At 41.1% G+C, this 26,043-nt stretch overlaps 2 protein-coding genes across 4 annotated transcripts; both read right to left on the bottom strand.

Moving 5' to 3' along the window:
- Positions 1-112: 112 nt before the first annotated feature.
- LOC113041676 (alpha-2,8-sialyltransferase 8E-like) lies at positions 113-21,850 on the bottom strand. Of its 3 annotated transcripts, none has more exons than XM_026200333.1 (10): positions 21,698-21,850; positions 17,542-17,622; positions 17,384-17,470; positions 7,247-7,391; positions 6,590-6,702; positions 5,344-5,427; positions 3,100-4,191; positions 2,951-3,023; positions 2,051-2,163; positions 113-535 (listed from the first exon to the last, which is right to left on the bottom strand). In XM_026200333.1, the coding sequence occupies exons 1-7, from the start codon at positions 21,805-21,807 to the stop codon at positions 3,723-3,725; spliced, it is 1,089 nt and encodes a 362-aa protein (XP_026056118.1). In that variant the 5' UTR covers positions 21,808-21,850; the 3' UTR covers positions 113-535; positions 2,051-2,163; positions 2,951-3,023; positions 3,100-3,722. The 3 variants fall into 3 exon arrangements, with proteins under 3 accessions (XP_026056118.1, XP_026056117.1, XP_026056119.1); XM_026200332.1 differs by having other exon boundaries at positions 2,051-2,160; XM_026200334.1 differs by having other exon boundaries at positions 2,051-2,160; positions 21,744-21,824.
- Positions 21,851-23,109: 1,259 nt separating this feature from the next.
- Positions 23,110-25,570, bottom strand: LOC113041666 (uncharacterized). Its single transcript, XM_026200320.1, has 5 exons — positions 24,986-25,570; positions 24,435-24,713; positions 23,909-24,323; positions 23,535-23,803; positions 23,110-23,439 (listed from the first exon to the last, which is right to left on the bottom strand). Exons 1-5 carry the CDS (start codon positions 25,422-25,424, stop codon positions 23,171-23,173), a joined length of 1,671 nt encoding a protein of 556 aa, XP_026056105.1. The 5' UTR covers positions 25,425-25,570; the 3' UTR covers positions 23,110-23,170.
- Between the last annotated feature and the right edge of the window lie 473 nt (positions 25,571-26,043).

Below are 26,043 nucleotides of genomic sequence, written 5' to 3'. Positions count from 1 at the left end.
TTTAATATTATATTAAATTGATTAATATTATCGTTATCTTTCCAAATTAAAATCAGTTTGACAGTGTTGAACTAAAAAATTGTCTATTCTGAGAATAATTTGACAAAATTAGTCCAGATATGTAATGTTATTTATTGTTTTTCACATACTCTTCCATTCATTCCAATACACATTCCAACTGGCCACTTAATAAACTGAAAGAAGTCAGGTCTTCACTATTTTAACACACAAATTCTCAGCTTTGATTTCTATTTCATATTTGATATCAAAGACAGTCACACACTGTTTTAACATGAGATGCGGTACAGATTGACAGACTGCTTTATACTCGCACACAAACATGGCAGACGTGTTCACTGAAGATTCAGAACCAGAGCAGCTCACAGAGACGTGACATCACCAAGGGGGTGGGGCTAATCTCTGACAGACAGCACAAGCAGCCAATGACAGGGCAGCTGTAATCACCGCCGGACAGTCACTGTGATTCTTGGCGTTTCAGTGCAGGGTTTTTTGACCCACTCTCTGTCTCCTGTTTCTGAAACAATAAAAAACATACAAACACTGCCGGTCAAAGTTTAGGATCAGAACGATTTTGTATGTTTTTACAGGAGTTTCTTCTGCCCATCAAGGCTGCATTTATTTGATCAAAAATACAGGAAAAAAAAATTGTATTGTGAAATATTATTATAATCTAAAACAATTTTTCTATTATAATACAAGTGTATCTCAATAAATGATACAAGTCGTGGAAAAGTTAATTTCAGTAATTCAACTCAAATCGTGAAACTTGTGTAGTAAATAAGTAGTTTAAGTCTTTGGTTCTTTTAATTGTGATGATTTTGGCTCACATTAAACAAACTTATCCCTTTAGTAAAGAGGTTGGAGCGGTGTGACGGTCAGCAGAGTGAATTGGAGGGGGCTCAGCACACATCCTTGGGGGGCCCCAGTGTTCAGAGTAATGGTGCTGGATGTGTTACTGCCGACCTGAGGTCTTCCAGTCAAAAAGTCCAACAGGCAATTTCACAGTGTGTTGAGCATAATAGAATTATTTCTGAAGCTCATGTGACACTTTATAGTGGAGTAATGATGATGAAAATACAGCTGCGCATCACAGAAATAATTGTTTTCATCAAATAAATACGGCCTTGATGAGCAGAAGAGACTTCTTTAAAAAACATTAAAAGTCTTACTGATCCCAGATTTTTGAACGGTAGTGTATATTTTTGTGTTTCTGGTTGTATTGGGATTATTATTAATAATATATGAAGAGTTTGGTTCCAAAATGTCATTTAAAAAAAAAGTTTTCGCCAAAATCAGTACTGTATCTAGTCGGTGTTGAAAAGTACATTTTTTATATTACGCAAAATGTTTTCTACCTTTTTTTCCAAACTGTGACAAACGGCAGTCTCCCTTCTCTGCAGAATGCGATATATCCATTCAACCAATCACAGCACACCATTCCACTCACTCTAGACACTAATGGCGGCACTTTGAATACAGCCAGTATTCTAGTTTTCCTCATCTACTTTGTGATCAACAAACATGGGCTGCATGACAAATCACATTATGACCCGATGATTTCTTTTTAGAAGTGATGACTGATGAATGTTTTTTTTATTCCAGTGCCTGTATATAAGATTAGTACTGACCAAGTTCAGAGTCCGTCAAAAGTGGATCAACTTACTGTGTATTTCCATCAGTTTCAATATGAACAATAACTTTTTTCATATTGATTCAATGGATTTATTGCAAATCAAAATCTGGATATGATTTTTTTTATGTTATTTATAACCTAAAGATGCCATGTGAAAGTTTGAAGAAAACAAATTTTTACTCAAATTAATCAAAATGGATTTATAGCATTTTGGAACCAAACTCTGATATATATATATATATATATATATATATATATATATATATATATATATATATATATATATATATATATATATATATATATATATATATATATATATATATATACCTTGTAATTAACAGAATATTTATTTCAGATGTATCTTTATAGTGGTGTAGATTTAGTGCATCTGACCTGTCGTCCTCGTCCACAGAACACAGTGGTCAGTCCCGTGTGAGCAGGGACGTGTTTGAGCGCATGCGGTTCTTGCAGTTCTTTTAGTAACTCTGGGCTGCTCAAACCTACTGCTGGACAGAAACAGACACAACCAGAAGCACACAAACCAACTATAACCACAGTCGTGACCAGCTAACAGGGAACATTCTCCCCAAATTATGAACAAACCAGCTTCCTGTAACAGTAATAGAATGTATATTCAAAGTTATTAAAAAAAACATCTTAAGGCTAAAAATTACTCAAAAGTTACAGATTTAGGAGAAAATCTTAATTAAGGACTCCTACATGTTTGTGTGTTTAAGTATTTTATGCACTAAAAACTATAGCTCCTAAATCTATCACGCACTGAAATAAAAGATACTAAGTGGTTGCAAGCAATTTATTTTAGCTACATTTAAATAAATATAAAAAGTTAAAAGTTAGTCAAATACATTTGTAGCTAAAATAAAATGATTGCAACCCCTCACCTTAAAAAATTAAGTTTGTAAATTCAGTAAAATCTTTTTATTTTTCTCAGTGTAAAATGGTTTAGATGTAAGAGTGCTGACAATTATCTGAATACTTGTTTAGTTAGTGACACTTGTGTTAGTGACCTGCATTTCGAAACATTTCTTTAAATATAGCAACATAATATGCGCTTTATTATGTTTATATGAATAAATCACTGACTGAGACTATCAGCCAATCACTGTGTGCATAGTTAATAAGCACGCTGTCATCATCATGCGCAAAAATATGATGTATACATCGTTTATGGAAGATTTTTGGTTTTGAGACATTCACAGATGTTTCGCTTAATGTTAATAGTAGCTTTACCATAACCAAGACACAATTTTAAAAATGTTTGGTTGCACTCACTCGGCCGTTCAACGGACTTTGGCGGAGAGGGCGTGGCTTTGTTTGGAGTTGTGGGTGGAGTTACATGATCAGTCTGTCATAGAGAGAAACAAGATTTGGATGAAATCGCTCCTTATTTGATGTTTTATCATTAAGAGAGATTCTCTTACCTTACTTTCCTCCATCGCTGGCCAACCATGCACTGTTCTGATGAATTCAGTTTATAAATGAAGCATTAGACCGAAAAGATGGACAGATGATGCGTTTACTCTCAGCATCAGCTACTAAAACACTCAACTTAAAGGTACTTAAAAGTTATTATCTACTGAATATTTTTATCTATATTTGATCCGCTCGCAGTGAGGAACTGCTTCGTTGTTCACCGTAGTCAACCTAAAGTCTCTTTTCTGCAGCTTAATTAATCTTTCACTCACTTTATGACTCTAAAGTCCATCGAAAACACCCAGAAAAGCACTGCGTATTACACAGTTCAGAGAAATACTGAAACACTTGTTTTGTCTCACTCCTAAAAACACTAAGAACAAATAACACAATCAATATCAAACACATATTGTATTCCAAAACTGAGGACAATCACTTGAGGAAATAAATATCCATGCTTAAGATCTCCCATGACAAAACAATCTCCAGAGAACAAACACTGGCAAAGCAATATTCTTCAGACATCCTGAAATGATAAAGATGATTTTGTGCTAGCCTTTTAATTCAAAACAGTTTAAATGATTTAATGTGTCCTCTCCTTTAAATAATTGATGGTCCCAGACAGATGCGGTCAGGGGTGCACACAGGGCCCCAGGTGCAGTGTTAGCGCCCCCTGGCTGTGGAGCTGCAGAAGCCGCACAAACTCCTCCGGCATCTTGTGCATGGATCGGTGCGGACTCAACTCGTCGTAGTAATGATACGGAACCGGATTGTCCTGCAGGTCCATTCCAAACGGCCAGAATCCGTAAACATGCACATGCTCACACAGTTCCAGAGCCGTGCTAATTAACATAAACCCAGATGAGAGGCGGGTCTCCTTCAGGCCACGCCCCTTCCAGAAACGGTCCAGTGTTCGTAGGTAAACAGGGCTGAAGAACACCACCGGCTGCTGGGGTCTGATTGGACGGAGCACTTTGAGAGTTTTGATTGACACTCCAGTGCAGAAGGTGTAGGCAAAGGCGGGAAGAGCAAGGGATGCATTTCTGTAAACACTGACCCTTTCCACCAATGGATCCGGATCCTGCATCAGATTCTTGTACCTACAAACAATTTCTGTTTGAACACTTTTGCACTTTAAAGTTTCAAATACGTTTTGAGAGAATACACTCTTTTAAATAAAGATGCTTCACGGTGCCATATAATAACCTTTTTTTTCTAAATGGTTGCATAAAGAACATCTGAAGGACCTTTCCTTTTCACAAACACTTCTTTGTGGCAAAACAAGGTTCTCCAGATTCCAAAAAGGTCAGAAAGAGATTGTTCTTTAAAGAACCTTTGACTGAATGCTTTTTTCAGGAACAAGATAATAGCTCTTCTAAGGCATCGCTGTCAAGAACCCTTTAAACACCTTTAGTTTTAAGAGTGTAAAATCTCAGTAATGTTCCATTTGTCATTCAGTGTAACACTTGTATTTATGTAAAAATTAAAACAACAGACCCACGCTGACATGTACTTACACACACACACACACACACTTATATATATATATATATATATATATATATATATATATATATATATATATATAAAAGATTAAGTGAGCATGCAAAATTGTATTGCATTTTAAATGAGTAAAGATTATTGAAATCAGGGCAAAGTTTAAAAAGGTTAAATTATGAGTATATAGTATTTTGGTTAATGATTCTTGTGGTAAATATTCCTGAAAACATTGTGACACTGACTGACATTTTAGTGGCTGTTTTCTCTAAATCATGGTAAACATTTATGATATTTATTTTTTGCACTTAAATAAACAGGACAATTTCTAAAGGAACAATTTAAAGTTGTATTGCACTTATTGTTTTGATCCCTGAAAACCCTTTATACACACATATATATGTATATACGATGAGAGATGAGGGGAAGTTACTTTTACAAGTAGCCTAGTGCATTACAAAATTGTGCTAAACCCAACAAATGTAAAAAAATATATATAATTAAAAAGAAAGAAAAAGAAAAAGTAAAGTCACACCAGAAGTGAAGTGAACAGGCATCAGACTGAATGAAGAGTAAATCCACGTCTGTACAGTAGAGGGCGCTGCTCAAACTTATCACATGAAGAATATGAGCAGCAGTAACTCATAGTTCCTTCTAAATGAAAAAGTATAATACCATACTTTACTAGTTACTTTAAAAAAAAAGTAGTCTGATTGTGTGTGTGTGTGTGTGTGTGTGTGTGTGTGGTCACTGACCCATTCGTAATCTGACTGGGGTTGATGGTTATCAGATCTGTCTTCAGTCCAACATCACTGTCATTAATCAACGCCAAATTAAACCTGAAACAGGGAGAACAATCTTTCATTTGATCATCCTACAAAACAGATGCCACTTCTATCTGTTAAAAGTAAATTCTGCATGATATGAAGCATATATGGCTTAATATAACCAACTTCATACATGTTGGTTTTCAGCAGGTCTTGATGAACTTTTAATGCATTCATTAAAGAGAATTTGATGCCGATGTTTATGCAAACATCCCATTTTAAATCAGTTTACTATATAAAATCTAAATAATTATTAATTAACATTAACAAAGATGAAGAGACACTGTAATAAATGTATTGCTTATTGTTAATGTATTAATTGATGTGAAATACATTTACATTTATACATTTAGCAGACACTTTTATCGAAAGCAACCTACAGTGCATTCAGGCTAACATTTTTTATATAGTGCATCAAATAATTACAAGGAATGGCAATAACACTGAAATCAACATGAAATTTGAAAGCACAAAACAAATCTTCCTGGAGATTGTGCAGATGTTTTCACAGTGTTGATCTGTCGGCATCTTTTTCAGTTTTATTACCAGAATCAGAATGAGCTTTATTGCCAAGTATGCTTGCACATACAAGGAATTTGTTTTGGTGACATAAGCTTCCAGTACACAGAGACACCAACACACAGAAGAAAACAAAAAACAAATAACAAAAAAAAGGCAAATAAATGAGCGTATAAACATTTGTGCTATAAATGATAATGGAATAGGATTGAGTAAGATGCAGGGATGTACTAGGATGGAGGGGTAAATTTTTTTTTGCATAAGTGGGGAACATTTAACTGTTCATGAGGTAGATTGCCTGGGGGAAGAAACTGTTCTTGTGCCTTGCTGTTCTGGTATTTGCGGCTCTGAGACGCCGGCCAGATGGCAAAAGTTCAAAGATGGGGTGACTTGGATGTGAGGGGTCCAGAGTGATTTTATGAGCCCTTTTCCTCACTCTGGATGTATACAGTTCTTGAAGGGTGGGCAGGGGAGCACCAATAATCCTTTCGGCAGTCCGAACAGTTCTCTGTAGTCTTCTGATGTCTGATTTTGTTGCTGAGCCAAACCAGACAGTTATAGAAGTACACAGTACAGACTCAATGACGGCTGAGTAGAACTGTTTCAGCAGCTCCTGTGGCAAGTTAAACAGCAAGGCATGATGGGATGTGCTTACCGTATGACAAAGTCTGCGCTGTCAATCTCACGTCCACAGCTGCTGTTCTTTAGGATCCCACCACTGCCAACTACAGCACACCGACCCAGACGACGACCGCTCCAGGGGAGATCCTGCACACACACACACACACACACACACACACACACACCTTGTTTGTTATTCTTGTAGGGATTCTTTATAGGCGTAATGGTTTTTATATGGTACTAACTGTATATTCCATGCATATTCTATTGTAATGCATTATGTTTAAAAGTATGCATAGATTTTAAGCATGTGTTTATCTTCATACAAAAATACATGTGTAATTACTAACTACATAAAAACATTACGGGTGTGTATATTTGCATTGCTTTTTGACTGTTCTCTGTATCTGCCTCATCAAACGCCACGATTGGTTGATTATATACAATGATACATGCTATTGGACAAACTATTTTCAGATATTACCTTCAGAAAGTATGAACTACAAAGGCAAAACCTGGACATTTTTGACACTAGAAATACCAGCTGAAACATATCCAGGAAAAAGACAATGTATAGTCAGAATATACACTTTATAGGGCTTGACTGATTTGAAAGGTTGGGTCCCATATCATATCATAAACACACAGCGTTAATGAGGTGTAAATGTATATTCATCTCAAACATACACACCTCAGGCAACATGCTGTGAACAGCTGCATTCATTTTGTATCTTTTTGTTGTGCTTGTCTCATACAGGATGTTCTGATTGATGGCCGTGTTGTGTTTGGTGAGGAATAACAATCCTGTGGCGTTACAGCAAAACTGCAGCCTCATTCTGACAAAAACACATAGAGAGAAAGTTTATTAGCTTACAGTAGCTTTTCATGTGTAATCTTTGTTAAAATGAACCACCTCAGTATTTAAAGATGTGAGGTTTAACCTGTTTTTAACTGCTTGTTTCAAGCACAATCTGCCTCATTTACCAAACGAATGAAAGAAAATCGTCAGAGAATAGAATAATGACAGAATTTTAATTTACATTATTTTTAGATGTTTACCTATACATAGACTGAAAAAGAAAAATAGACAGACTATACGAATGCTTCAAATAGTACTGTAAATGTGCAAAGAGAAACATCGTTGGTCAAGCAGCTGGCTGGGGAACAGTGCAAGATGATTTGTAGTGCATGTAAACACACATATTACTTCATATTACTATGAGTCTTTTGTGGGATTGTGTCCATACATCAGTGTGTGTGAAAAGCATCTAGTGCGCATAGAGAAGAAAATGATGCACAGAAATGATTTGAAACTTTCAGATGGTCAGTAGGGGGTGGTCAACAGAATTTCTCCTGAAGTCCATCAAAACCTCCTTTGTCTTCTCCACACTGAGGGACAGGTTGTTAGTGCCACACCATTCAGCCAGCTGTGCCACTTCCTCTCTGTAGTGCATTTCATCACTGTTGCTGATCAGACCTACCACAGTTGTGTCATCCATGAACTTGATGTGGTAAGAGCTGAACCTGGCCGTGCAGTCATGGGTCAGCAGCGTGAAGAGCAGCGGGCTGAGCACATAGCCTTGTGGGGCACCGGTGTTCAGTATGGACTGACTGAGGTCTTCCAGTTAGAAAGTCCAGGATCCAATTACAGAGGGGATTGTTAAGGCCCAGCAGGTTAAGTTTATTAATAAGCTGTTGTGGTATTATTGTGTTGAATGCTGAGCTGAAGTCGATGAACAGCATTCTAACATAGGAATTTTTATTCTCTAGGTGGGTAAGAGCCAGGTGGAGGGTGGAGTAAATTGCCAAACTAGAGTGTATTGAGTGATTATGGAGATTGTTTTTGATGTTGTTCATGACTAACCTCACAAAGCACTTCATCATGATTGGAGTCAGTGCTATTAGACGGTAATCGTTTAGACAGGACACAGGTGATTTCTTTGGTACTGTTATGATGGTCGTGGATTTGAGACATGTGGGGACGACTGCCTGGTTTTTTAGTGAGGTGTTGAAGATATCAGTTAGGACATCTGTCAGCTGCACAGCACAGTCTTTCAGTACACAGCCAGGTATGTCATCAGGACCCGCAGCCTTGCGTAAGTTAACCCTAGATAGGGTCTTCCTTACATCGGCTGGAGACAGAGCACCTGGTCATTGGGAGGTGTGGGCAGTTTTTGTGCAGGTGTGTCATTCTGCATGTCAAACCATTAATAAAAGTGGTTGAGTGCATCCAGGAGTGATGTGTCATTATCACAGGCCTGTGGCGGGGGCTTGTAGTCAGTGATGGTCTGAATGGCTTGCCACAGACTCCATGTATCTGCTGTCTGTTGATTTTTTGAACATATGACCATTTTGCATTTTGATTCCACAGGACAGATTGGCTCTTTCTGTTTTGAGGGCTGCTTTGTCTCCTGATCAGAATGCTTCCATCTCTGGTCTTTAGCAGCTCACAAACCTCTACTGTCATCCACAACTTCTTTTTCGCATGTGTTGTGATCATCTTGTTGACTGTCACATCATCAATGCACTTTTTGACACAACCACTGACAGTTTCAGTGTACTCCTGCGGGTGTAGGTGGCTGCCTCTTTAAACATATTACAGTCTGTGCACTGAAAGCAGTCCAGTAGTGTTGAGGTACCTGTAGTATCATCTGGCCAAACTGTGATGAGTGACTGTGCCGCTGGAGTAGCCACTGTGGCCAACTGCACCGCCGTCGTGGATTATACCATTGTCTAATATTTTAGTAAAAGCTGTCTGCTCAATTGTGTTCCTTCCTGCAAAATTTCTTATCTGCATGAAGAATTTCCTTAAGGTTTCAGGCCCCACCATAGCACAGAAACTGCTTGTGTTAAAATTACAAATGACTGCTCCTTGCGTTAGACCAAGGCTGCATCTCATTACTAGTTTTACTTGATCTTAGTGCTGCGTTCGACACCATAGATCATGACATACTCAAAGATCGATCACAAAACTATACAGGTATTCAAGGGCAGGCTCTAAGATGGTTTAGATCCTACCTGTGTGATCGCTACAACTTTGTCTGTTTAAATGGGGAATCATCTTAATTATCAGCAGGAAAGTATGATGTGCCACAAGGATCTGTCCTAGGCCCTCTGCTATTTTCAATATACATTTTGCCCCTTAGTGATATTATTAGAAAATACAGGATAAGTATCCATTGTTATGCTGATTACACTCAACTATATATTTCTATAAGACCAGATGAAAGGACTGGAAGTACTCAGTTGAGTTCCTTAGCGTCTTGTGCTTGAATGCTTTTAAAACTTTGGTTTTATTCTAACATCTTCAATTCTAATAATGCCCACTTCACGAGTTCACCCTTACATCTAATCTGAAGGCAAATAGTAGGCATATTTTGGCGTGCTGTCCTGGGGGAGGGGTCTGGGCCCGGAGCATAGCCCGAACCCAAATAACTCCCCCTATCCCTAATTTGGGATAAATAGATTAGAAGTGAGGAGTTGGGGTGGAGGAGGGTTGCCGAAAAACTGTCGTGGGACAGGAGGTAGGAAGACTGGATATATATACGCTTGCGTGCTATTTAAGATTATTAGCTAAACGAGATGCACCTGTGCCAAATTGGATGATTATCTGATCGTGCTTCTCCCGAACTTTGTTAATAAAACCACATTTCACGAGTTCACCCTTACATCTAATCTGAAGGCAAATAGTAGGCATATTTTGGCGTGCTGTCCTGGGGGAGGGGTCTGGGCCCGGAGCATAGCCCGAACCCAAATAACTCCCCAAAAGAAGCTTAAAGACATAGGACAGCAGCCAGAGACCTAAAATTTAGTCGCCCCCCAAAATATGCGTGTTGGGAAGAAAATGCAGAGCGACCGGCAGAGCCCGTGCAGTGTTCGACGAGAGCTGCGGCTCGCAACGTCTTACCAGCGAGCCCTCCGTGCTGCTTATGGGAGGAGCACGATGCCTGATATCAAGAAATGAGGGACTCTTGCTGCCTCCGAAGGGAGCTGCGGCTCTGCTGCACCGGAAGGGAGAGTCCCTCTTGCGGCTGAGTACGAGGCGCAGTTTGTTGCATCTGATGGAGGGCTCTCACTGCGACTGAAGGGAGCCAGCGACTGTATCCCATCGGGAGGGAGATCCCTGGCCGCCATAGAGTATGCAACATAACTCGGACGGGGGGTTCACACTGCGACCGAAGGGAGCCGTGGGTCTGCTGCACCAGAAGGGAGAGCCCCGTCAGATGCTGAATAGGCAATGAGATTCGAGCCGCGGTTTGGCGCGTCGGATGAAGGGCTCCTAATGCAACCGAAGGGAGTCAGCGGCTGTACCCCATCGGGAGGGAGATCCCTAGCCATCGTTGAGCATGCAACATAACTCAGATGGGGGGTTCACACTGCGACCGAAGGGAGCTGTGGGTCTGCTGCACCGGAAGAGGAGCCCTAGTCCGATGCTGAGAAGGCAAAGAGACGCGACTGTTGGAGGGACTCCCGCTGCATCCGAAGGGAGCTGCGGCTCTGCTGCACCGGAAGGGGGAGTCCCCCATTGCGGGTTTATGGAGGCACGTTTTTTTTGCCTCTGAGGGTTCTCCCAGCCTCCATAGGGGGTTCGCAACTCTGCAGCAGGAGTGCTGCCCCGGAGGGGAGAGCCCTGATTGACGCTAACTGGAATACGACTGTTGGAGGGACTTTTGCTGCGTCCGAAGGGAGCTGCTGCTCTGCTGCACCGGAAAGGCGAGTCCCCCTTGCGATGCGAGGCATGGCTTGATGCGTCTGATGGAGGGCTCTCACTGCGACCGAAGGGAGCCAGCAGCTCTTTTCCCCCGGGAGGGAGAACGCTGTCCGCCCTTGAGCACGCAACATAACTCAGATGGGGGGTTCAACCTGCGACCGAAGGGAGCCGTGGGTCTGCTGCACCGGAAGGGAGAGCCCCATCAGATGCAGAATAGGCAAGAAGATTCGAGGCACGGTTTGATGCATCGGATGGAGGGCTCCTGCTGCGACCGAAGGGAGGCAGCGGCTGTGTTCCCCCGGGAGGGAGATCCCGGTCCGCCATTGAGCATGCAACATAACTCAGACGGGGGGGTTCACCCTGCGACCGAAGGGAGCCGTGGGTCTGCTGCACCGGTAGGGGAGCCCCGTCCGATACGGAGTAGGCAAGAAAACGCGACTGATGGAGGGACTCTCGCTGCGTCCGAAGGGAGCTGCGGCTCTGCTGCACCGGAAGGGAGAGTCCCCCTTGCGACTGTATACGAGGCTTAATTTGATGCATCGGATGGAGGGCTGTCACAACGACCGAAGGGGGCCTGTGGCTCTGCTGCACCGGGAGGGATAACCCCGTCTGCCGCTGAGCGCGCAGCGCAACTCAATGACAGATGAAAGGCTCACACTGCGACCGAAGGGAGCCACTGCCCAGCTGCACCGGAAGGGAGAGCCCTGTCCGATGCTGAAATAGGCAAGGAGATTGTAACGATGGCTGGAGGGCCCTTACTTTGGCCGAAGAAACGATAACTGAGAGGCTTCTATTATTTAAGTACACAACATGATTTAAGGAGGAATATTATTATTATTATTATTATTTTTTTTTTTTAAATGTCTGATGAGCAACAACCGAGGGCATCTATCGGATTATGTGAGAGGCCCCTTTTGAGCTGCTTAAGTTTAGGGCTGAAACGATTCCTCGAGTAACGCGATTACAAAAAATGATGTAGGCAAATTCCTCTGCTTCGAAGCCTCTTTTAATTTATTTTAAATCTCACGTCAGGTTCTTTCGCAATGATTTATTGTATTTTTTTAAAATGTGACAACGCTTTTTTTTTTTTTTTTTATTTTATTTTATTTTTTTTTTTGTTGTTGGCGGAAGGAGACAAGCGCTGCGTCCGAAAATCACGTACTGCAAGGAGTCAGCAGTGTTTTGATTTGAGGACGTAAAGAGAACGTTGTGGCATGTGTCCATTGCAAGATAGAGCTAGCATTTCCGCGATGCAGAAAACGTGGAGGGGATCGCGGAATCCAGTCACAAAAACGGAATTTACAGTTGAACGCGGAATGGCAAAGAACTTGCCAATTATTATTATTATTATTATTTATTTTATTATTAATTTTTTTTTTTTTTTTTTGAATGAATGAATGAATGAATGAATCAAAATAGGTAATTGCACTTACATCCAATTCACGAATATCTCTAAATATTAAGCCGGAACAGTATTTAAATGTAAATCCTGCATGTTCTGTGTGTCTCTGTTAATGAATGGAGCAGGAGCGCGACTTCCTTTATCACACACACACTGAAGCGCGCGTTACGCTCACGGTAATTTCTGCGTCTGCGGTCTCACTAAATAAGGACTTGAACAACATCTCCAGAACTGCTCTGACAGTCAGTTCATGAGCATTTGACCATTTGATTTAAGTAAAACTAGCATCACATCACATACACAGAACTGAAAAGGTACGTCAACCCGACTAAATAAATGTCCGGGGTCCTGACATTTTATCCTACCCATCAGATTTACTGTGCATGCGCACATCAGTATAATTAAGCAAAAACACATTTTATTTTATTACTCGATTAATCGATGGATTTTTTTTTTTTTTTTTTTTTTTTAAGAATACTTGATTACTAATATTTTTAAACCAGAGTCGTTGATGAAAGGAGGGTCCATCGTGAATTTAGATTGGGCGTTCCGGAGTTAGACAAAAGCGAGCCTGATGAGGTTGAATTGGAGAATGGACATAAAATATATATATATATATATATATATATTTTTTTTTTTTTTTTTTTTTTTTTGAGGCTCTTGCGGCAGCGAGAATTGCGGCAGTAGGGAAGGATGGAAAGGGCTCCTGCGGGAGAAGACACTGCTGCGGCAGTGGTGAAATATAGGTAGAGGCTCCTGCGGGAGCAGACACCGCTGCGGCAGTGGTGAAATATAGGTAGAGGCTCCTGCGGGAGCAGACACTGCTGCGGCAGTGGTGAAATATAGGTAGAGGCTCCTGCGGAAGCGGAGACTGCTGCGGCAGTGGTGAAAAAACAGAAAAGGCTCCTGCAGGAGCGGACAATACTGCGGCGGTGGGGAGATACAGAGAAAGCTCCTGCGGAAGGATGGCTGAAGTGAGGATTGACCATTACAGATAGATAGGGCATGTTAGGAGAGTTAGCTATGGTAGATTAGGAGTTTTAGTGAAAGGGGATGAGCTGGCGTTAGAGGGGTTGGCTGAAGAGGGTTCGAGATAGATATATAAATAAATAAAATAATCGGCCTGACCAATAATAGGTCTTGGTACCCTCTGCCTTCTGGCAAATCTGGAGCTGGAGGCCACTGAACAGAAAAATGGTTAGTAGCATGAGGGAGCGGAAGAGTTGAGGGCGCGTTTACGAATGGAGGCGGCCTCACGTTTGCTTCAGCTGCTGTAGCTGTGGGTCGTGGGAAGGGGCTGGGGTGTGTGATGTCTTGAAGAACCTGTGTAGCCTGCACTGCTAGCAGAAGTAACAGGATGGAAATACTGAGATGTGCAGGCCCGTGTTGCAAGTAAAAGTAGCTTCATGCTTGCTTTGGCTGCTGTAGTTGTTGGCTGATTTGACAATTGCTCAAACCTTGTCTGAATTAATACAGTCCTGTTGGAAAAGCATCTTTTCCTCTTGTTTTGGCCTTCGGGCCCTTTTAAACAGCCTCCGGAGCAGATAAATTTGGGATGCTGTTTTCCTGTTGTAGTATGGACTGTGAAAATAGAGGCTTTGAAACGATGTAGCATGTTTAGTTTTATAAACCATTGTACCAATAGACATGTCTATAGCAGTAACGTTAATTGCAGTAATTCAAATTCAAGCCGTTTCTAAAGACATTTACTTTGCATGCTTTTCATATAACAGTCCTAAAAAGACGATAGAAAATTTACTCACACTTGTTGTTCTGCAGCCAAACACGAGGCAGTAGCGTGAAAAATTCTGAATAATCATGCCAGTAAATGGTGAAATATGTCCCTAAATAATTGATCCTGCCGGAATAATTGCATGAAACTTATGTCTGTATCATCTCAGTGAGGTTTAAACATGCACAGTAAAGCAAATGTAATGTCTTTAGACATTTCGGTGTGGATGACAACTCTGCAAAAAGCCTTTGCTTCGTGGTTAAAAAGTGGCATCGTCATCGGACAGAGTTAAGTCATAACGCTGTTTAACAAAGTCTAACAAAGTCTTCATAAGCGCATTCTATATATAACGTCTATTTAAATTGTTCAGATGAGCAAATCACGAGGTTTTCTTGCATGATTAGCATTTTAATTGTTTGGTCAGACGGTTCATATATTGATCTATATATTCACGTTCATAAATCGGGGATTAAACGTGGAATTTATCTTTTGTATGCTAAACATGTAAACAATATGTGCACAGTACCTATAACTGCGCTTTACATTTTGCAAGATTGACATGCTAAATGGCTAACTGACCCGGTTTACTCTCATCAATTTTGTTAAGATATGTACCAGTTCATTGCGTTTACGAACGACATGTATCCGTTTAATCAACTCGACATGTATACCGGTTTAGTCCTTTCGTTCACGAATGAGAGCTCTCGATCTCTGAGACTCATATGAAACTCGCTCATTGTGGATGACAACTCTGAAAAATTCTTCATGAATGAGTGTAAACTGAGAACGATTCGTTCGCCTAGAAGATTCATTCGAAAAAACGATTATTTCACGAACGACATGCCACTACAATAACGCACGGTCTTCGCCGCTAGTGGAGGCAGCATCGAACTGCGCCACGGCTGATAAAGCGAGAGAGGTTTACTGCGCTGAGAACTGGAGCACGGCTGCGATCCAGCATTATAAGAGAGCCCGGTCCTGGCGAGAAAATCGTGTTGTCGAGTGAGGCGAGCTCAAGGATTTGCACGAGCTTTTGGCCACAACGTGTGGCTTGGTGAGAAGAGCAGCTGACGCGATAACGCTTGTTGGTGTTCGGCGGATAGATATCTTCGTCGGAAGGAAGATTGGGCCTGTGATAAGATGACGGACAGAGTGAACCGAATGCTGACAGAGCGAACCGAATGCTGACGAACGGTCTATGCCGAAAAACTGTCGTGGGACAGGAGGTAGGAAGACTGGATATATATACGCTTGCGTGCTATTTAAGATTATTAGCTAAACGAGATGCACCTGTGCCAAATTGGATGATTATCTGATCGTGCTTCTCCCAAACTTTGTTAATAAAACCACATATATTTGTGTTTATAGAAGAGCAAATGCTTTTTTTTACCATAGTCACAGTGTTTTGAGTCACTTTTATCAGGAAACACTGATAAAATTATTTATACCCCCACTTCATTGGTATATTGGTATATAAATAGTATTATGTTGAACTTTATTGCTGAAGAGATGGTGCCGTTTTAAGCAGTATATAAAAAGTGTTACTGTGGCTAATCATGACAAATCCATGTCATGTGCAATATAAAATAAGCATAAAATATAAACATAAACATAAGATTAATATAAAAAGGCATTTATAAACATCTCCCAATTAAATGCACTTGATTAAAAACAGTCCCAGTGGTGTGGGGGTAAAGCATGTGCACCAGTGTTCTCGATGCAGTCGACACAGGCTTGAATCTGACTTTTGCAGAAGTTTTTTGGTGTTCCTTTTCAAATCACATCAGAAAAACATTTATTTTAAATAAAAGGAAATAAGCAAAAAGTTGAAAATAATGTATTTATATTGTCAAAATAAGGTGATATCCAATTAATACACTCAGCATGTTTTACTGCATACTGTTTTATTATGTACTACAAAACCGAGGAGCAGATAATAACTAATATTTGCAAAAAGTAGCGTATTTTCCGGACTATAAGTCACACTTTTTTTCATAGTTTGGCTGGTCCTGCGACTTAAACTCAGGTGCGACTTATTTATAAAAAATTTATTTGACATGAACCTAGAGAAATTAACTAAGAGAAATCATTACCATCTACAGCCGCGAGAGGGCGCTCTATGCTGCGCAGTTCTCCTGTAGTCTACACTGAAAACATAGAGCACCCTCTTGCGGCTGGAGACGGTAATGTTTTCTCATGGTTCTAAATAAATGCGACTTATAGTCCAGTGCGACTTATGGTCCGAAAAATACGGTAGTATAAATATCTGAAAATCCTGCTATTTTAACATATTACAGTGTAAATAGCATATTGCATAGAAAATACTGCTGTTTTTACTCTTATGTACATATAATCCATTGTTATTTGCCTTTTGTAAACAGAATCCATTGCCATCTTCACTTGGCCACAGCCTAAATTACATTCAAGTTTATTTATTTTTATATAATTTTTTTTACATTATGTCATATGTACTGTATATTAAGACCGCAGATCAGAAATATGCACATTGTTGTTGCACATGCATCTTACATTTACACTCATTAAAATTAACATTTCTCAAAACAACCATTTTTCTTCGTGAAAAAACAAAACAAAAAACATTTTCCTATAAATATGTTTGTGCAATGTCAAGATTCAATGGATGTAAAATGTTGTTCACGGAACCATCAATGCAAATACAGTTTTATTTTTAAAGAAGGACAAATGGGAATTTTGTGCAAGATCAGGAGGATTACGCAGGGTTTCAAAAATCTGTCATTAAAAATTGATCAGTCTGAGATTTTCTTCTACAAATTATCAGACACTTTTATCCTAAAGTGAATTTCCAGCTGCACAGAAACCATCATGTGCTCCAGCAGGAAATACAGTGTGTTCCTGTACATCAGCTTGAAACATTATAAACCTTAAATGCAAAGCACTTCATGACAATTCAAGACAGTAGTGTCTGTCAAAGGCATTAATCCAAATGTAAAGACACACAAACCTGTTCAGCTCGCGCTCGGTTGTGTTGGCTCTGTACGGACAGCTCATCAAATCTGACAACTCCTGCGTGAAGCTCTTCAGTTTTATACTGAGAAGGAAACAAACACTTTCAGTCCTCTGAAACAGAAGGAAAGCTGCTCGATCTTGATTCTCACGCACCTTTTGGCCGGTTTAATAATGGAAAACTTGTGTCTGAGCTTAGCACAGCGCAGCAGCTGAAGTGGGTCCCTCATCCCATCTCTGAAAGAAAACGGTTTCCAAAGATTAGATTAGATTAGATTCAACTTTATTGTCACTGCACATGTAGGTACAAGGCAACGAAATGCAGTTAGCATCTAACCAGAAGTGCAATAAGCAGTAAGTACAGAATAAAGGTCTATAATATGTACAGTAACTATACAGGTAAGTATTATGGACATAATTCACAGATATTAAATACTATAAGCACGATATACAGATAGGTGTACTATGAACATACTATACAGATGGGCTATGTAAAAGTGTATGTACACTATAGGCAGAACTATGAACATAATTTACAGTATTGCAATGGAGAGTAAAGTGCATAGAAAATATTACAATGTGCAAATGGATTATACAGTATACAGTATACAGATTATACAAGTTACTGTTTTTTTGCTTGTTGTGAATAAATAAATAAATCAGTCACAGTGTTGAAGAGCGGGAGGAGTCTATGTGTGGTGTGGGGGGTGTTGAGGGGTGTCAGAGGGCAGAGTTCAGCAAGGAGACAGCTTTAGGGAAAAAGCTGTTCCTGAATCTTGTGGTCCTTGTCCGGAGGCTCCTGAAACGCCTCCCGGAGGGGAAGAGGTTAAACAGTCCGTGATCAGGGTGAGAGGAGTCCTTGAGAATGCTGCGAGCTCGACGTAGACAGCGTTTTCTCTGGATGTCCTCAAGAGCAGAAAGTGGTGTCCCTGTGATGCGCTGGGCAGTTTTCACCACCCTCTGCAGTGCCTTGCGGTCAGCCACTGAGCAGTTCCCATACCAGACTGTGATGCAACTGGTCAGGAGGCTCTCGATCGCACACCGGTAAAAGTTCACCAGGATGGATGAAGACAGCTGGTTCTTCTTCAGTGTCCTGAGGAAGAAAAGGCGCTGGTGAGCCTTCTTGACCAGGCTGGAGGTGTTTGTGGCCCAGGACAGTTCCTCCGAGATGGTGCTTCCCAGGAACTTGAAGCTGGAAACACGTTCTACATCCAGCCCGTTAATGTGGATGGGGTCATGCGTGCTTCCATTCTTCTTCCTGAAGTCCACAATGAGCTCCTTGGTCTTATTGGTGTTAAGGAGCAGGTTATTGTCAGCGCACCATGTGGCCAGGTGCTGTACCTCTTCCCTGTAGGCAGTCTCATCGTTGTCACTGATGAGGCCAATCACCGTGGTGTCGTCTGCAAACTTAATGATGGAGTTGGATCCATGCACAGGCTTGCAGTCGTGGGTGTAAAGGGAGTAGAGGAATGGGCTCAGCACACAGCCCTGTGGTACGCCAGTGTTAAGTGTGATGGTGGTGGAGTGGTTGTGGCCTGACCGAACATGCTGAGGCCTGTTGGTCAGAAAGTCCATAATCCAGTTGCAGAGGGAGGTGTTAATGTCCAGGTCTCCAAGTTTTGTGGTCAGCTTGGAGGGAATGACGGTGTTAAATGCTGAACTGAAGTCAACAAACAACATCCTAACATACGTGTTGTTATGGTCCAGGTGTGTGAGTGCAGAGTGCAGCACTGTGCATACTGCATCCTCTGTGCTCCTATTTCTGCGGTAGGCAAATTGGTGTGGGTCCAGTGTGGGTGGGAGGCAGTCTTTGAGGTGTGCTAGGACCAGTCGCTCGAAGCACTTCATAATGATGGGTGTGAGTGCTACGGGGCGATAGTCATTCAGGCACATTGGGGAGGAGTGTTTCGGTACTGGCACAATGGATGTGGACTTAAAACATGTTGGCACAGTTGCTTGGGTGAGGGACAGGTTGAAAATGTCTGTGAAGACCCCTGCAAGCTGCTCTGCACATGCCCTAAGCACACGTCCAGGAATGCCATCCGGGCCAGCAGCCTTGCGTGCGTTGATCCGGCTCAGTGCAGTGTGGACATCTGTGGAGGTGAGTTTAAGGGGTTGGTGGTCAGCTGAGGCTGAGATTTTGGTGGCCGTCTCTTTGCTGTCGCTGTTGAAGCGAGCATAAAAGTCATTTAGCTCGTTGAGGAAGGAGACGTCCGTGACTGTTGGTGTGGAGTTGCTTGACTTGTAGTCACTGATAATCTGGATGCCCTGCCACATGCGTCGGGGGTCAGAGTTGGAAAAGTGTTCCTCTACCTTCAGCTTGTAGCAGTACTTGGCCTTTTTGATGCCCCTTTTCAGGTTAGCCCTGGATTTACTGTAGGCCTGAGCGTCGTCTGACCTGAAGGCAGCGTTGCGGTCTTTCAGCAGAAGTCGAACCTCCTTGTTCATCCATGGCTTCTGATTAGGGTATGTTGTTATCTGTTTTTCTGTTGTTACACTGTCAATGGTGGAGTTGATGTGATCCAGTACAGAGGAGGTGTAGATATCAATGTCCGTGTGAGAGCCACAGGCAGCCTGTGAAGCAAACATACTCCAGTCAGTGTGTTGAAACCTGTCTTGAAGTAAAGAGTCTGCTCCAGTTGGCCACACTTTGATGGTCCTCACTGATGGTTTCACACGGTTGATGAGGGGTGAATACTTAGGGGTGAGAAACAAAGAAAGGTGATCAGACTGTCCGAGGTGGGGGAGGGGGCTCGCGATGTAAGCTCCATTGATGTTTGTATAAACATGATCCAAAGTTTTATCTCCTCTGGTGTGGCAGGAAACATGCTGGTGAAATTTGGGGAGTACTGTTTTTAATTTGCAGTGATTAAAATCACCCGCGACAATAAAAGCAGCCTCTGGGTGAGCAGTCTGTTGTTTACTAATGGCTGCATGAAGTTCGTTCAAAGCAAGCTTGGCATTAGCATCCGGTGCAATATAGACTGCGGTTATTATGGTGGAAGTGAACTCTCGTGGCAGATAAAAAGGTCTACATTTAACCATGAGAAACTCTAGGTTAGCTGAGCAGTGTCTCCCAACAATGACAGTGTTCGTACACCAAGCTTTGTTGACATAAATGCACAATCCACCACCTCTTGTCTTGCCGGAGTCATCTGCCGTTCTATCTGCCCGAAGCGTGTAGCGTCCTGCTAGCTCAATAGCATTGTTGGGTACGTCGCTGTGTAGCCATGTTTCCGTGAAAACCATGACATTGCAGTCCATAAGTCTCTTACTGTGGGTGATGCGGAGTCGTAACTCATCCATTTTGTTCACCAGTGACCGCACATAAGCGAGGAAAATGCTGGGTAAAGAGAGCCGGAGCGGTGTTAGCTTTAGCTTGGCTCTTAGACCTCCGCGCTTCCCCCGCCTTTGTTTACGAAGCCACTGAATCATACTTGAAATTAGGGATGCACGATAATATCGGCACAACATCGGTATTGGCCGATAAAAGCTTAAAATGACCATCATCGGCATCGGCCGATATGAATATTTCTGCCGATGAGCCAAACCGATAGGGGGGCATGTGTGCGCGCCACGACCATGAACGTAGCTTGAGCGCCAAAAACTTAAACTTACAACATGTCAGCTGTGTGGAGGCATTTCGAGATCTGTCAAACAGATAACAAAGTTGCTATTTGCAATATTTGTAAAGCACATTCTCATTACTGGAGATATAGAGCACAGACTCATATTTAAGATCTTAGTGATTCAGGGCTCTTTTCTACAAAACTAATGCCAGCAATAAAGCGTTCTGTCGGTCTTATTTATTTATTTATTTTATTTTTTTAGAGCAATATCTGGCAACACTGCGATCACCGGCGCTGAAACTGACCGTAATCAAAAAAAAAAAAAAAAAAAAAAAAAAAAAAAAGCCCACGGACAGGGTTCTGTTGACGGGGTTCGAAAATCGGTAAAGGAAACGCAAAAAAATAAATAAAAATTATCTGTTGTAAACCTTATAAAAAAACAGGAGCATTTTTACACTAGTACACTACACACACAGATCTATAGTATTATATATATATATATATATATATATATATATAAATTAATTAAATTTGTACAAATCATGCACTAGACAAGGTTATTGTAGTTATGTATTGCTGCATGAACAATAAAACACTGTTACAATTATCCATCACTTAAATATAGTATTTCAGTAGGCTTATCATATTTTTAAGTAGTATTTTGTGAGATTTAAAACAGTTACACTTGAGGAACACTGAGTTTGATTTAAATTCGCAATAATTAATTAAATGTAAATGTTCACCTGGATGAGTGTGTGTTGAGTGTGTAATAAAACACCACACACACACCTTGAAAGACGATCAGGATCATCAGGAGCTTGATCCACCGGAGAAACGCCAACGCCAACGCCATCAGTGTGTGTGTGTGTGGGACTGACTGAGGGGTGAAAGGTCAGACCCCGCCCCTCTCAGACTCGTCAAATACACCTGTTCATTTGTGTCGTGTAATTATGACCAGGAAAATGCTGTTTTGTTTTTCCTTTTATTTATTAAAGTAGTTCTGGACGTTCTTTAACGCTCCTTCAAAAACCCTAGCGGTTTATTAAATGTTACTAATGTTTCGGAATATTCACAGGACTTTGAACATGTTTGCAAAATATTAATGTAAAGTTTTATAGTTTTATATATTTTCAAACAATGACAATCGCATAATCAGGAAAACGCTTTAAAACATTTTAAAAACGGCAAAACGCTCTTAAAAAAAAACGTATTTAAATGGCTATTTTGAATTGAATATCATTATTTATTCATTTATAATTGCATTGAATGCATTCATCCACCCAGTTTTATTTAGAGGTGGTTAGCGTAAAAAAGGCATCAGTTAATATGCCCCTTACCTCAAGTATTTCAAAGTATGAAAAATACATTTCATTGTGTTACAGTGTGTTTTGGTCTCATATGGGATGGTGTGATGGTGTGATGTGTGATGACTGTGTTTCGTTTGGTGAGGAATAACAATCCTGTGGCGATACATTACAACAAAACATTGTGCCATAAACACACAGCGAGATTCTTCTGAAACTTTATGAGGACTCATTTCACAAGCATTCAGCTCTCAATAAACCCCGGCTATAATAATGACATTAAACATTATAAGATTACTACGATGAAAGATGTGAGCAAAGAATGAAGCTACTAATAGACAGTTATTTAGAAATATTCCATGTGTTTTCCTTCTTTTCTCCAATAGAAATATTGCAAACTAATCATGTTTTCTTCACATGTCACAGTTTCTGAAAGCTGTCTCTCAAACAGCAGAAGCACACACCAGATCTACAAAACTAGACACTGATTCTCATCCTTTGACTTCGTTTCAATTTCATAAAACACTCTTTGCAAAACACAACACACTATTAGTAATATAAGTATCATAAGTTTGATTTGAACTGTTTAACTATCTGTGCACTTATTCATCTGCACTATAAGAATTAAATACACAAAAGCACTGGCAGCTCCATTTATTTTAATTTAATTTAATTTTAATATTTTATTCAACTATGTGCAAAAGTTTGATTTTACTTCTGAATTACTTCTGAATATTTTTTTTATTTTGCTTACATTTCTATTTCTATACACTTTTTTTCTGTGAACTTGTTCTTCTGCACTATATGAATACATAAAATAATAAATAGATAAATGAATAAAAGTACTAGCAGCTCATTACCAGGACAGCTCTTGCTGTTATGTTTTTTCATCTGTGCACATTTTTATTATTTTTATATCAGCGCTCTCCTTTTTTTAAGCTGCCACTTGTTCCTCTTTCGGCCGGTTTTGATGTCCTGCAGTTTCAGTTTTCTCTGCAGCACCAGGTCAGCGTTGAGGAGCATCAGCTTCTTCAGGACGTCTCTGGAGGGTCTGATGCGTCTCTCCTTCATGACGTGATCGATGGCCTCCTCCACCATCATGTCATGACAGATCATCAGATACGCCAGAAACAGAGTCACCGAGTGCTCCACACCCTGCTTGCAGCAAATCAGCACCTTACCTGAGGAGAGAAACACAGTCAGACGGTCAAACACTTCATTTCTAGACTCTAGGACTCTAATAGATGAGAAATGCTGTGTGTGTTTCTCAGCTCACTTGCTCGCTTCTCCAGGGCCTTGTCAATGAATTTGGCAGCTGGTATGAAGCACTTGCTGATGTCAGAACAGTGTCTGTCTGCTGTAGGCAAGCCGTAATAATTGATGTGCAAGCCTCTGTAATATCTGGACCCTGTATTGACCGTTCCTACCATGTCTTCATCATTAAAACGTCCTAAGTAGTATTTAAGATGCTTCTTTGGTGCTGCAGCGTTGAGGATGTGAGTGATGCACATCTCCTGCAGAGCATCTCGGTCGGTGGCCATCTCTCTGCACAAGAACACAACGGCCTGGGTTAGTCTTTCTTACAGAGGACGTACCAAGCAGAATAAATGACAGAACAATAAGAGAAATAGAGTTGTGTTGTAGACTCACTCATCTCCGATGAAGACCCTGGGCCAGACGTTAGTCACGTGTCTTTGTTTGAGAGGTGTGTATTTCTCCAAACGATCCTCCAGTTGGAACACGTTTAGAGGGACGTAGTTTTCCAACATTGAAAGCTCAGATGTCACTTTAGATTCCGGCTCAGGAACGCTTGCAGCTGGTGCACATGATTCCTGTGGAGGAGCCAGATCCCAATCATCTTCAGGAGGATCATCCGGATTCTCTCCAGGTTCTGGATCAGGAACGTTCAGCTCCAGATCTGGCCGCGCTGAGACTCCAACATGCTTCGGCCTGTCGTTCTGGAGGAAAGTGCTGATTTTCTTTATGTTCCTCACTGTAGCATATTCCGTTCTCTTGGTCATGACGAAGCCATGGACTTTCTTATTCTTCATCGTGCTGGTATTTTCTGATAAAAGAAGAAAAACCAACAATATGACATTAGAACCATCTCAAACCAGATTAAACATGAATTATTAGTTCAGATTGTAAGATGACATTTCTATTTGCATCTCTTCACCTTCCGGGCTGACGCATGATTCCTCTGGATCAACCGGATCCAGTTTAGGTTCTGGAGGAGCAACCAGATCAGTTTCAGTGAAACACGATTGCTCAGAATCGACCAGATATGTTTCAGATTCTGGCTCATGAACACTTGGATCTGGGACATATGATCCATCTGGACCAATCAGATCCACTTCAGCTTCCCCAACAGGGTTCGCCATTTTTCCCTGGAAAGCTGCACAAAATCCCTGGAAGACTGCACTAATGTTCTTGGTCATCTGCCCAGTGGTGAGTTCTGGAGAAAGAAGAGATACTACATAAGTAGAGCGTAATGACAAACTTGACCAAAGCCTTGTCTGAAAGTTTTAAAGAACTTTTAAAAACTTGAAGTTGGAAGGTTTTACTCAGAAAATATTACTTCTAAGAAACCAAACATTTCAAACCCAATTAGACCTTTAAAAAAAGACTTGGAGGAGTAACTCATTGAAATAGTAAAACAGTATTACGTCTTTGTCTTCCAGCATCATAAAACAGTGTGAGAAACATGAATAAAGATGAAGAAGACACCTGTTGAGCGGTTCTCCTCATCATCCAGGGCTTGTTCTCCTGAAGCTCCTGCTGGGACTGGATCGCTCTCATCTTCAGACACCGGCTCAGGGCTCTTCAGCTCCGAGATGCTGTTCCTGTTCATCTCCAGCTGCAGATCTTTGACCTCACACACCGACATGTGCTCATTCTCGTCAGTCTCCAGCTGTACGTGCATCTCTCCTGGACTGCAGGAACTGACGGAGATGTGGTCATCCGTCATGACCTGCAGCTTCACATCTATCTCTTGATTACCGCTGAAGCCGAGAAGGTCGTAGATGGCATCGGTGATCTCCAGCTCCAGCTGCACATCTTTACCATCTAATGCAAAGCAACTGTCTCCGGTGTAGAAGACTCCGTTGAGATAAACCTCCAGACGCACCTCTCTCGCCACTATAGACACTGTGTCTGGAGTTATCATACTGACAGATCTGTTCTTAATGCACAGTTATCAAACTGTCTGTATCCAATAATCTCAGTTTAAACTCGATCTGATACACTCTGTACAATCTCAGCAGATCTCGATCTATACAGACTGTAAAACAAAGACTTTCACTCAGACTCGAGTCTCTGCTTCGAATATCACTCAACTACAAAGATTCTGCGCGGCCTTTTATACGGAGTCTGACGTCATAAAGCGGTGGCGCGTGACGCTGTCGTTCCAAAGTTGCCACGGAAACAGAATGTTTCCCAACAATAGTTTGTTTTTTTCTGATTCGCTAATTATCTAAGAAATATACATTAATCATCACCTTTGTTAAAGCAGTGTTTAAACTATAACTGCGCTTATTTCGGCATTTTGCTAAGATTGTTCTCCAACGCGAAATGAATAATAATAATAAATCTCATTTACCAGGTTTGAGAATGCAGCTTTTCAGTCTGAATGCGAAGATTCACGAACAAATGACTCGTTTGAACCGCTTCTCTTGATGATTCATCCCTCATGCTGCGTTCACACCAAACGCGAATAGAGCGTCAAATTCGCGTCTACCGCGTCTAGTTTCCCGCCAGTGATGCGCGGGTCAATGTATTAATAACCC

This window comes from Carassius auratus, chromosome 23, assembly GCF_003368295.1.
Source record: "Carassius auratus strain Wakin chromosome 23, ASM336829v1, whole genome shotgun sequence".
NCBI lineage: Eukaryota > Metazoa > Chordata > Actinopteri > Cypriniformes > Cyprinidae > Carassius > Carassius auratus.
Note: the sequence above shows the minus strand (reverse complement) of the source record. Positions and strands in the feature narration are given on the sequence as shown.